Source organism: Schistocerca americana, chromosome 6 (genome assembly GCF_021461395.2).
Source record: "Schistocerca americana isolate TAMUIC-IGC-003095 chromosome 6, iqSchAmer2.1, whole genome shotgun sequence".
Taxonomy (NCBI): domain Eukaryota; kingdom Metazoa; phylum Arthropoda; class Insecta; order Orthoptera; family Acrididae; genus Schistocerca; species Schistocerca americana.
The window spans coordinates 196,540,422-196,554,121 of NC_060124.1; the positions used below are offsets into that span (position 1 = coordinate 196,540,422).

Below are 13,700 nucleotides of genomic sequence, written 5' to 3' on the forward strand. Positions count from 1 at the left end.
ATACTTAGCTTTCAGAGAAAAATACCCTGAAGATAAAATTGGTTTTACTAAATTTTGTGAACTTAGGCCAAAAGAATGGGTTACTGTAAACAGTCCTGGAATGCATAACGTATGTGTATGCATGTATCACCAAAACATAAAACTGTTTAAACATGCTGCACATGTGAAAGAACCGTACACTGAACTTCTACAGAAACTTGTTTGCAATCTGTAAAACTAAGAGGGCATGCTGTATCACTGATCTTGGTGTCGTGGCGAATATGAACTGTGCAATTTTTTAATGGATCTGGAGTCCTTACAAGATTGTGAAAATGTTGTATCCAAACAATGGATGCAAACTGATTTACCTACACTGGAGACATTAATGAAGACAACCGATGAATTTGTTGAGTATCTCATGCAAGAACTTCAAAACCTAACACAACGTCATTATGTATCAAAATCTGAGTAACTACTTCAAATCAAGCAAAGAAACCCTCTCTGATACTACATGCATCATCATAGTGGATTTTGCAGAGAACTATACCTGTTTGCTTCAGGTTGCTGCCCAAGGATTTTACTGGCAGGGCATTCAAGTCACCCGTGATCCTTCTGTGGTGTATTTTAAAACAGATGATTGCATTAAATCAATGTCATTGTGTTGTATAAGTGACTGTTTGCAGCATGATACGAACACATTCTGTGTTTTCCAGAAAACTGCTCTCACTTATGTATTGGAACAATTACCACACATCCAGCATGTTATGTACTTCAGTGATAGCAGTTCTGCACAATGTAAAAACTTTAATAACTTTTTTAATTTGTGCCATCACAAGCAAGATCATGGAGTAACTGCAGAACGGAATTATTTTGCCACTAGTCTTGGCAAAAATGCATGTGGTGGAGTTGGTGGTACTATTAAATGTTTAGCAACAAGAGCAAGTTTTCAGCATCCATATGACAGTCACATTTTAAGTCCAAAAGATCTGTTTATATTTGCCAAAACTTATGTTCCAGGAATAGAAACCTTTTATGTTACAACAGAGAAGATAAAGTTCACAAATGTGTTACAAAAACGATATGAGACTGGTTCTACCTTTCCTGAGACAGGAGTGAATCATTTTTTCAAACCACTGAATGAAAACAAGTTGCTGATAAAGCGTGTTTCATCATCTACTAAATTCATTCAAGTTCCTCATGGAACTCAAAACAATGACCTCTAACGCAATTTAAGAAGAAACATTTGTCGCAGCTATCTACGATAACCAGTGGTGGCTTGGAAAAATTCTAGTGATAAGTGAAGAACACAGAGATGCAAAACTCAAGTTCATAAGTCGAAGTGGCCCTTCCGCAAGCTATTCATGGCCACTTCACACTGATGTTTGCTGGATATCTTATGAAAACATTTTAATGACTTCGCCTGCTCTTAGTGCAAGCACAAGTACTGCTCTTTATATACTTTTGAATCAGACATAATATTGTCCATTGAAAACTTGTTTGACAGAACCAATGCTTTTTTTGAATTTTATGAATGTGTTTTATGAGAACTGATCATCATTTGTGACCTAGGTAAGAGTCACAAAATGAAACATCTATATTATTATTTATGTTCTTTCTGTTTTAAATGATTAAACAGAACAAACACCCTTCAGTTTTATTTTAATGTGGTACAATAGGAATTCTTTGAGACAAAATTTAAAATGGTGACACTTGTGATTTTGATGAAAAAAATTCATGAAGTTCATTAAAAAAATTGGAAAACGACATTAATTACAGATTTTCACATATTTATATGCAAAGTTGCACCATTTTTATAGTTTAGTGATATAGTTGGTCCTTTTATCTTTCAAATGACACCAAATTGAATAAAATTGATATATAAATAAGGGAGTTATAGTAGTTAAAAAAACTTTCAACCTACCTTTTGTACTGACGCCAGAAGGAGAAAATGCTAGACATTTCAAAATAGCCCCCTGACTACAGTTTTGATCTAAAAAAATCTGAAAAAAATTATTTTATCTGTGACATGATGGCAACGAGATTTCTTTATTTTGGGTGACTTTAAATGAAGTAAGCCAATACTCCTTCGGTAAGTTGACATCGAACCTCATGGTTTGTGGTTTTTTCAACCATCTACATTTACATCTATACTCTGCAAATCTCCAGGAAATGCATGGCAGAGAGTACGCCCCATTGTATCTTGTTATGAGAGTTTCTCCCCATTCCATTCACATATGCAGCAAGGGAAGAATAATTGTTTGAATGCCTCTTTGCATGATGTAAGTAATCTAATCTTATAGTCACGATCTCTATGTCATTGATATGTAAGAGTTTGTGTATTCATTGAGTAATCATTTAAAACTGTTTCTTGAAACTTAGTTTGTAGACTTAATGGTTTACATCTATCTTCAAGAGGCTGACAATTCAGTTTCTTCAGTATTTCTCTGCCACACTACCATGGGTCAAACAAACCTGTGACCATTCTTGCTGACCTTCTCTGTATATGTTCAGTATCCCTTGTTGGTTCTATTTGGTATTGGCCCCCTACACTTGAGCAATATTCTGGAATGGGTTGCACAAGGGATCCTTAGTAAACTGATTGCACTTCCCCAGTATTCTGCCAGTTAACCAAAGTCTACCACCTGCTCTACCCATGACTGAATATATGTGATCATTCCATTCCATTTCATTTCCCTAAAAAGTGTTACATCCGGGAATTTGTCTAAGTAGGTTGAGTCCAACAGCGACTCATTGATTTATAGTCATAGGATACTACATTATTCATTTGGTGAAGTGCACAATTTAACTTTTCTGAAAATTTAAATCTTATCAAGATCTGATTGTTTATGCAGCGTCTCTGTGATAGTGTTTCATTATAGATAACTGCATCTTCTGCAAAATGTGTGATTTAGTGTCAATGTTGTACGCAAGATCATTAATATACAACATGAACAGCAAGGTTCTCAACACACTTCCCTGGGGCACACCTGAAGTTGCTTCTACATCTGATGATGACTCTCCATCCAAGATAACATCTCCCTACCAAAAAGTCCTCAACCAGTCTGAAATTTCACTTGATACCCTATATGGTCATACTTTTGACAATAAGCATAGGTGCAGCAATGGGTCAAATGCTATTCAGAAATCAAGAAACTCTGCATCTACCTGGTTGCCTTGATCCAAAACTTTCAGTATGTCATGTGAGAAAAGTAAGTTGAGTTTCACATAATTGATGTTTTTGGAACGCATGCAAGTTGGCATTTAGCACATTATTCTGTTAGAGATACCTCATTATACTTGCGCTCAGAATATGTTCCAAGATTCTACAGTAAATTATGTCAAGGATATTTTACAATAGTTTAGTGGATCACTTCCACTACCCTTCTTATAGACTGGTGTGACCTGTGTTTTCTTCGAAGAACTGGGAACAGTTTTTAGTTTTAGTTATCTAGGATAGATGTAGGTAGAAGAGGGGCTAACAGCCACAAATTCGGTGTAGGATCTGGTTGAGATTTCATCGTGCCCTGGAGAGTTGTCAATTTAACGATTTCAGCTGTTTCTCAACACCACTGACACTTCATTCATCTTTTCAGTGGTATGAGGATTAAATTGAGACAGTTCTCCTGGGTTTTTCTTTATAAAGAAATATTTGAAAACAGAGTTAAGCATTTCAGCTTTTGCTTTGCTACCCTCAGTTTCAGTTCCTGTGTCATTCACTAGGGACAGGATACTAACTTAGGTGCCACTAGTAGCCTTTAAATATGACCAGAATTTCCTTGGGATTCGTGAAAGATCATTTGACAATATTCTACTACGGTAGTCATTGAAGGCATCACACATTACTCTTTATACCTATTACGCCATAGTCTGTTTCTTTACAGTGACTGTACACCGTGGTTGAGGTCTGTTTGTCGCCATTAGATCCAATACATTTGTGTTGTGAGTGGGTTTCTGAACTAATTGTTCTAGGTAGTTTTCAGAGAAGGCATTTAATATAATGTTTCACAGGATGTCTTATCACACCCACCACCAACAAAACTGCAATTTTCCCAGTTGATTTTTGTGTGATTAAAGTCTCTATTAATGATTACTTTAGGATTGGGGAACTTATGTACAAGCGAACTGAGGTTTTCACTATAGTTTTCAGTTACATGAGGAGATAGAATTACATATTGTGGACGATAGAAAGAGCCAATTATTTTATGCCCACCCCTGATATTGCGTCTTGCCAAAACAATCTCACATGGAGCTTCAATTTCTATCTTGGTGGATCTGAGTTTCTTGTCTACTGTGACATACGCCACTGCTATTTCTCATTAGCCTAACCTTGCAATATACACTTAAATTTTCCCCAAACATCTCTCAACTGTCAGTTTCAGGTTTCAACCTGCTTTCTGTACCTAGTATTTTGTGAGCTTCAATGCTTTTCAAGAGCCGTTCAAACTGTGGCACTTTGTTGCAAATGGTTTAGCAGGTAACCATTATGATCTCAATACTCTCGCATATGGGAGGCCTCTTCTTCATTCTTACACTGATACATCAGGGTGTCCTATAGCTGTTGGTATCTGGATTGGATGGAGAGCTGCATAATCTTAAAAAAACTTGCACTCTACACATAGTCAGCTGCCTGAGTAGCAGTACTGCACACCTGACCCAACGAGGGGGGACTGTACATCTCTCAACCCTATGGCGCTGGTCCAGGAAGTTGCAGCTTAGCTTGTCACAGAACCTTCAAAGTCTCTGGTTCGGTCCTTCACTCGACTCCAAAGCAATGGGCTACGATCAGTTCTGGAGACAATACTGCAAATTGTGAGCTTCGTCGCAACTCCTTGCGCAAGGCTGGTCTTGTCAACCATCTCTGCCAGTCGCTGGGATGGTCCAAGTACGACCTCGGAGCCCAGACAACAGGCATCATTTGTTCCAATATGCACCACAATCTGCAGTTGGTTGCACCCTGTTCCCTCAGTAGCTGCTGGGATAGCCTCTTCAACAAGTTGAATTGGGTCTCTCAGCAACAATAATTATTTCCAGCAATAGGCGTTGTTTCTATTGGCCACCATGAATCTGGATGTATTAATTCCAAGGTGTGTTTAGAATACCTTTTGGTAGCTTTGAGTGGAAGATATGACTGTTTCCCATTATGCGCAACTCGCTGGGATCTTTGACCACATAGTCATGTTAAACTTTTGCCGACTTCAGCATACTCACACTACTTGTATGTCCTAAGCTGCAATGCCATAGAAGTTCACTTCTTTTTGTGTTGTAGCATTGTTACATTTTACCCGTATTTGAGCAGTAGATGACATTCTTATAAATTTTTTCAAAGAGACTGGATTTCCATGCACAACTACAGTTTTTAACATATATAAAATGTTACTTTACACCTGGGCACATAAACATTTTGTTGAGCATTTTTGGTATAAATAACATGAAAACTTTGTAAAAGTTTTGTTTTAGTAAATGAATTAGCAATACATGCACTACACATTTACTTGAATAACCACAGTGACAGAAATTAATAAATAGTAAACAGAAAACAGTTGATATTAATCTAGTCTAGGTAATGGGCAGAGCAGTTCCATGCAAATTAGCAAATATGTTTATTTAAACAAATGACAATAAAATGCCTAAATAACAAATTTCACATGATGCTTTAATCTTCATGTACTCCTACTTTAACTACTCTAATTGGTAACATTTTATACCTCAAGGTTTTTTAAATATGGCAAAGTATACAGTAGGTTTACAACATGTCAGCTTGGACCGAAGATAACGCAACATAATGATACCCTAACCTGCTGTGTAGATCAAAACACAATGAATGGTCTCTCTCCCTCACCACCACCCCCCCCCCCCCCCCCCCAATTAATGTGAAAGAAAGAAAAAGATGACAACCATGAAGGACTTGTGTATCACATTTTTCAGCAGTCAGCAATGTCCATACTTTTTTTTTAATATGGCTCCAGTGTACAGTGATGAGAGAAAAGAAATTGTTTAGATAGTTAAGGGGGTTGAAAATTTAATTTTGTGAGGGTCCGGCATTTGATAGTAGAAGGAAGAGAAGGATAATAGTATGTGAACATGGACTGAGGGAAAGAAACGAAAGAGGAAGTCGCCTGGTTGAACTTAACATGTGGCATAATTTAATCACTACTAACACTTGGTTTAAGAATCTTGAAAAAAAGGTTGTTTACATGAAGAGACCAGGAAACACTGGAAGATTTCAGATTGGTTGTATAATGGTAAGATAGAGATTTCAAAACCAGATTTTAAATTTCTGAGCAGTTTTATTGGTTATGAACTGTAGGTCAAGACGGAATAAATTGCAAAAAGGTCATAAATTACGGAGGTGGGTTCAGGGTAAGTTGAAAGAACCAGAGGTTGTAGAAAGTTTCAGAAGGAGCATTAGTCAACAGTAGACTGAAATGGGGGGAAAGCAATACAGTAGACAATCAATGAGTAGCTTTGAGAGAAGAAATAGTGAAGACAGGAAAGGATCAAATAGGTAAAAACACAATGCCTAGCAGAAGTCCTTGTATATCACAGGGCGTATTGGATTGATGAAAGGAGAAAATATAAAAATGCAGCAAATGAGGCAGGTGAATGGAATACAAAAGTCTAAAAATACGAGGGTTAAGCAGGAACAGGTAAAGGGCGTAGATGAAGATGAGATAGGAGACGATACTGCAAGAATAATTTAACAGTTTAATGAAAGACCTAAGTTGAAACAATATTGCTGGAGTAGATGACATTCCATCTGAACTACTGATATTCTTGGGACAGCCAGTCATGACAAAACTATTCCACTAGGTGTGCAAGGTATGAGACAGGCGAAATACCCTCAAACTTGTAATAATTCCAATTCCAAAGACAGTAAGTGCTGACAGGTGTGAATATTACCGAACTACCAGTTTCATAAGTCAAGGCTGAAAAACACTGTCATAAATTATTTACAAAAGAATGGAAAAACTGATAGAAGCCAACCTCAGAGAGAACAGTTTGGCTTCCAGAGAAGTGTTACAAATGTGAGGCAATACTGACCCAATGACTTCTCATAGAAGATAAGGAAAGACATAACTGTGTTTATAGCTTTTGTAGATTTGGAGAAAGCTTTTGACAATGTTGACAGGAATATGTTCAGAAATTCTGAAGGTGGAAGGGTGAAATACAGGGTGTGAAGAGGTACATACCACTTGCACAGAAACAAGACGGCAGTTATATGACTCGGAGGGCGTGAAAGAGAAGCAGTGGTTGAGAAGGAAGTGAGTGGGGGAGCCTATCATCAATCTGCATTGAGCAAGCAGTAAAGGAAACCAAAGAAATATTTGGTAAAATAATTAAAGGTCAGGGAGAAAAAAATAAAAATTTTGAGGTTTGTGACACTGAAGTTCTGTCAGAAACAGCAAAGGACTTGTAAGAGCAGTTGAATGGAGTGGACAGTGTCTTGAAAGGAGGATACAAGAGGAACACCAACAGAAGCAGAATGAGGGTCTGAAGTGTAATCAGGTTAAATCAGGTGATGTTGACGAGACACTAAAAGTAGTAGATGAGTTTTGCTATTTTGCCATTGGAATGACTGATGATGGCTGAAGTAGGAAGGAAATAAAATGTAGACAGGCTATTGCAAGAAAAGCATTTCTGAAGAAGAGAAAGTTGGTAACAGTGACTTTAAATTTATGGAAGTGAAGAATGCTGAAGATTAGATAGGTAGAGCATGCAACTAATGAAGAGATATTAATATGAGGGTTGGAACTTAATAGTGGCAACTATTTATTCACAACCGATACAAAAGAGTTACATGTGTACACCTGTTACTGTTCTTCAAAGTAGTCAACAGCGTTGTGTAGAACCCGTTGCCAGCAATGTGGAAGGCATAGTGTACCATTAGCAGAGCCTTTTGTGTTGATGGTGTGAATGGAGCGGTCTAAAGTTTTGGTGATCCTCATGTACGATTGTGATAGTGTTACCCTAACGCATTACATTCCTCCACGGCAGACCATCGATGCACAGTAATACTGTTTGTTTTTGGAGCATCACCTGCGATCAGCTTTTCGAAAGAAGCAGCAACACTTTCTGCGCAACCCACCCATCATTTTGCATGACAATGCACAAGCACATACAGCGCAAGCTGCTCTTTGGTCGATGGGACTGGAAAGTACTATACCATCCACCATACTCCCCGAACTTAAGTCCTTGTGACTTTGATTTGATTCTGAAGATGAAGGAACCACTTCATGGCATTTGCTTCAGAACTGTTCCAAAGATTCGACAGGCAGTAGACTGCTCCATCATTCGCACCATCGACTGGACAGGCTCTGCTAATGGTGTACTGCACCTTCCACATCGCTGGCAATGGATTCTATGCATTGCTGGCGACTACTTTGAAGGACAGTAACAGGCGCAAACATGTAACTCTTTTGCATCGGTCGTGAATAAATAGTTGCCACTATTTAAGTTCCAACCATCATAGAATCAGGGCGAAAAGAAATTTGTGGCATAATTTGCCTAAGGAAGGGTTTGGTTAACAGGACACATTCTGAGACATCAAGGTGTTTGTGGGTGACCACCACATATTTTTCTTACAGTACATCTTTGCAAATTAAGACTTTCTTTCTTAAAAGTGAGTTACCCCTGAACATTGTCCCATGTGATATTATTTAATGAAAGTATGCAAAATATGTCAACTTTCTGATTTCCCTCCCCCCAAGATTTCCAATGATTCTGAGTCCAAATATAGCTGAACGAAGTTTTTTTAGAAGTTCCAAAATACGCTATTTCCAATTTAAATTCTCCTCAATATGGACACCAAAGAATTTCGAAGTGTCCACCCTATTTATTATTTTCTTGCCGTGTGCTACACTTATCACTGGTGTATTACCAGTAGATGTGCAGAACTGAGTATGTTGTGTCCTTTCAGAATTGAGGGCGAGACCATTCACAGAAAACCAGTCAGTGATACTTTTAAGAACTTTCTCTACCGTACCTTTTGTTTCTGTATGTATGCTTGAATTTATTGCAAAACTAGTGTCATCTGCAAAAGGAACTAATTCTGCTTGTTGTGTATTAGACGGGAGATCATTTACATATATGAGGAATGATAGTAGACCTAAGATTGAGCCATGGGGTACCCCAATAGTGATTTCTCCACTGTCAGAATTATATCACCAAACTATATTGGTTGAATTACTAGTATAGCCTGGGGACTAGTCTAGCATTTCCACAACACTGTCGTATTTTCTTATTCCACGGGCCGCTGTCTGGTATCAAAGATTCGTAAAATATGTATGACACTGCTTTGATTACGTCTCCAAATTACCTTCATTAAAGTTGTTAAAGTTTTGTTTTCACTTCCTATGTTGTCCCAGCTTGCATTTCAGTTAATTCTCTTCTTCCTGCTACAAACATTGCAATAACATTGTAAGTTGTTGTTGTTTATCTAACGCTGATTCTACTTGCAGTTTTCATACTTATTAATTCTACAGCTCATGTGTATTCCATATGTAATTGAAAGACCGTACTTAGTGGAACACTTTTTCTTGCGCAAAAATGTAGTTATTTTTTTGTGGGATTGTTCCCATGAGTTTCTGGTTTTGCTATGTTATTCTTATTTACTTTAACACATGATCCCATATTTCCACAAATTGTAGTAATTGCAAGTGGCTTCCACAATCAATATATGGGCCTCTTTCCTTCATGAACAAGTCTCTCAATGTGCATTTTCTTTTTTTACATTGCCTCTCTTGCAGTGTATTCATCATTGTAAAATGTTACCATTGTGTAGAAATCATAAATTAATTTGTGCTCAGTTGGATTTTACTTCTACTTATGAGCCACCTTGCCACATGCTCCCCCTCTCCTGCTCCCCCTCTCCTGCTCCCCCTCTCCTGCTCCCCCTCTCCTGCTCCCCCTCTCTCTCCTGCTCCCCCTCTCTCTCCTGCTCCCCCTCTCTCTCCTGCTCCCCCTCTCTCTCCTGCTCCCCCTCTCTCTCCTGCTCCCCCTCTCTCTCCTGCTCCCCCTCTCTCTCCTGCTCCCCCTCTCTCTCCTGCTCCCCCTCTCTCTCCTGCTCCCCCCTCTCTCTCCTGCTCCCCCTCTCTCTCCTGCTCCCCCTCTCTCTCCTGCTCCCCCTCTCTCTCCTGCTCCCCCTCTCTCTCCTGCTCCCCCTCTCTCTCCTGCTCCCCCTCTCTCTCCTGCTCCCCCTCTCTCTCCTGCTCCCCCTCTCTCTCCTGCTCCCCCTCTCTCTCCTGCTCCCCCTCTCTCTCCTGCTCCCCCTCTCTCTCCTGCTCCCCCCTCTCTCTCCTGCTCCCCCTCTCTCTCCTGCTCCCCCTCTCTCTCCTGCTCCCCCTCTCTCTCCTGCTCCCCCTCTCTCTCCTGCTCCCCCTCTCTCTCCTGCTCCCCCTCTCTCTCCTGCTCCCCCTCTCTCTCCTGCTCCCCCTCTCTCTCCTGCTCCCCCTCTCTCTCCTGCTCCCCCTCTCTCTCCTGCTCCCCCTCTCTCTCCTGCTCCCCCTCTCTCTCCTGCTCCCCCTCTCTCTCCTGCTCCCCCTCTCTCTCCTGCTCCCCCTCTCTCTCCTGCTCCCCCTCTCTCTCCTGCTCCCCCTCTCTCTCCTGCTCCCCCTCTCTCTCCTGCTCCCCCTCTCTCTCCTGCTCCCCCTCTCTCTCCTGCTCCCCCTCTCTCTCCTGCTCCCCCTCTCTCTCCTGCTCCCCCTCTCTCTCCTGCTCCCCCTCTCTCTCCTGCTCCCCCTCTCTCTCCTGCTCCCCCTCTCTCTCCTGCTCCCCCCTCTCTCTCCTGCTCCCCCTCTCTCTCCTGCTCCCCCTCTCTCTCCTGCTCCCCCTCTCTCTCCTGCTCCCCCTCTCTCTCCTGCTCCCCTCTCTCTCCTGCTCCCCCTCTCTCTCCTGCTCCCCCTCTCTCTCCTGCTCCCCCCTCTCTCTCCTGCTCCCCCTCTCTCTCCTGCTCCCCCTCTCTCTCCTGCTCCCCCTCTCTCTCCTGCTCCCCCTCTCTCTCCTGCTCCCCTCTCTCTCCTGCTCCCCCCTCTCTCTCCTGCTCCCCCTCTCTCTCCTGCTCCCCCTCTCTCTCCTGCTCCCCTCTCTCTCCTGCTCCCCCTCTCTCTCCTGCTCCCCCTCTCTCTCCTGCTCCCCCCTCTCTCTCCTGCTCCCCCTCTCTCTCCTGCTCCCCCTCTCTCTCCTGCTCCCCCCTCTCTCTCCTGCTCCCCCTCTCTCTCCTGCTCCCCCTCTCTCTCCTGCTCCCCCTCTCTCTCCTGCTCCCCCTCTCTCTCCTGCTCCCCCTCTCTCTCCTGCTCCCCCTCTCTCTCCTGCTCCCCTCTCTCTCCTGCTCCCCCTCTCTCTCCTGCTCCCCCTCTCTCTCCTGCTCCCCCTCTCTCTCCTGCTCCCCCTCTCTCTCCTGCTCCCCCTCTCTCTCCTGCTCCCCCTCTCTCTCCTGCTCCCCCTCTCTCTCCTGCTCCCCCTCTCTCTCCTGCTCCCCCTCTCTCTCCTGCTCCCCCTCTCTCTCCTGCTCCCCCTCTCTCTCTCCTGCTCCCCCCTCTCTCTCCTGCTCCCCCTCTCTCTCCTGCTCCCCCTCTCTCTCCTGCTCCCCCTCTCTCTCCTGCTCCCCCTCTCTCTCCTGCTCCCCTCTCTCTCCTGCTCCCCCTCTCTCTCCTGCTCCCCCTCTCTCTCCTGCTCCCCCTCTCTCTCCTGCTCCCCCTCTCTCTCCTGCTCCCCCTCTCTCTCCTGCTCCCCCTCTCTCTCCTGCTCCCCCTCTCTCTCCTGCTCCCCCTCTCTCTCCTGCTCCCCCTCTCTCTCCTGCTCCCCCTCTCTCTCCTGCTCCCCCTCCTCTCTCCTGCTCCCCCTCTCTCTCCTGCTCCCCCTCTCTCTCCTGCTCCCCCTCTCTCTCCTGCTCCCCCTCTCTCTCCTGCTCCCCCTCTCTCTCCTGCTCCCCCTCTCTCTCCTGCTCCCCCTCTCTCTCCTGCTCCCCCTCTCTCTCCTGCTCCCCCTCTCTCTCCTGCTCCCCCTCTCTCTCCTGCTCCCCCTCTCTCTCCTGCTCCCCCTCTCTCTCCTGCTCCCCCTCTCTCTCCTGCTCCCCCTCTCTCTCCTGCTCCCCCTCTCTCTCCTGCTCCCCCTCTCTCTCCTGCTCCCCCTCTCTCTCCTGCTCTCCCCCTCTCTCTCCTGCTCCCCCTCTCTCTCCTGCTCCCCCTCTCTCTCCTGCTCCCCCTCTCTCTCCTGCTCCCCCCTCTCTCTCCTGCCCCCCTCTCTCTCCTGCTCCCCCTCTCTCTCCTGCTCCCCCTCTCTCTCCTGCTCCCCCTCTCTCTCCTGCTCCCCCTCTCTCTCCTGCTCCCCCTCTCTCTCCTGCTCCCCCTCTCTCTCCTGCTCCCCCTCTCTCTCCTGCTCCCCCTCCTCTCTCCCTGCTCCCCCTCTCTCTCCTGCTCCCCCTCTCTCTCCTGCTCCCCCTCTCTCTCCTGCTCCCCCTCTCTCTCCTGCTCCCCCTCTCTCTCCTGCTCCCCCCTCTCTCTCCTGCTCCCCCTCTCTCTCCTGCTCCCCCCTCTCTCTCCTGCTCCCCCTCTCTCTCCTGCTCCCCCTCTCTCTCCTGCTCCCCCTCTCTCTCTCCTGCTCCCCCCCTCTCTCCTGCCCACCCCCCCTCTCTCTCTCCTGCCCACCCCCCCCCCCCTCTCTCTCTCCTGCCCACCCCCCCCCCCTCTCTCTCTCCTGCCCACCCCCCCCCCCTCTCTCTCTCCTGCCCACCCCCCCCCCTCTCTCTCTCCTGCCCACCCCCCCCTCTCTCTCTCCTGCCCACCCCCCCCTCTCTCTCTCCTGCCCACCCCCCCCTCTCTCTCTCCTGCCCCACCCCCCCCTCTCTCTCTCCTGCCCACCCCCCCTCTCTCTCTCTCTCTCTCTCTCTCTCTCTCTCTCTCTCTCCTGCCCACCCCCCCCCCTCTCTCTCTCTCTCTCTCTCTCTCTCTCTCTCTCTCTCTCTCCTGCCCACCCCCCCCCTCTCTCTCTCTCTCTCTCTCTCTCCTGCCCACCCCCCCCCTCTCTCTCTCTCTCTCTCTCTCTCCTGCCCACCCCCCCCCCCTCTCTCTCTCTCTCTCTCTCTCCTGCCCACCCCCCCCCCCTCTCTCTCCTGCCCACCCACCCCCCCCTCTCTCTCTCTCTCTCTCTCTCTCTCTCTCTCTCTCTCTCTCTCTCCTGCCCACCCCCCCCCTCTCTCTCTCTCCCGCCCCCCCCCCCCCGGCTACACTCTCCTGTCCCCCCCCCCCTACACTCTCCTTTCTGTAACTGTCTTCTTTTTAGCGGCAAAAACTTTGTTGGAACAAGTGGCTGGCTTATGGTCACTGGTAGTCTTTGGATTTTATTGGGACACACGCGACTTTTAACAGGAAACCTAAACTTTAAAACCAAAGCACTAAACACTTGTGTATTATGACTTCCTGTTTGTTCGTGCAATGCTGGCTGATGGCAGTTTCCCGTAGTAGTAGTATTGCTGTAACATTAGAATGTACTTATGAATGAAGTGATCAAATTTGTTGTTGCAGGATGGTGGTTTGCAGTACTATGTTGTGTACTCTCAAGATGGCGCACCAGTCAGTTACACACTTGCACCTCAGGTTGGTGCCACAGGAGGTGCAGTCTATTGCCCATCAGGTGCTACTCAGAATGCCGTACGTATGAGTTATGTTCTCAGTATACTCTGTAATGTGAAACAGCTTATATCTTAGTAGAATGCAGCAGGATTA

The 13,700-nt window shown here is 45.1% G+C and overlaps 1 protein-coding gene across 4 annotated transcripts in view; it reads left to right on the forward strand.

The window, feature by feature from the left end:
- The window catches only part of LOC124620377, a 51,432-nt gene that overhangs the window by 4,960 nt on the left and 32,772 nt on the right, over positions 1 to 13,700 (forward strand). For all 4 annotated transcript variants that reach the window (XM_047147052.1, XM_047147051.1, XM_047147050.1 and 1 more), the window contains exon 3: positions 13,500 to 13,625. In XM_047147052.1, coding sequence (XP_047003008.1) covers positions 13,500 to 13,625 — 126 coding nt within the window. The remainder of the gene's footprint in view (positions 1 to 13,499; positions 13,626 to 13,700) is intronic.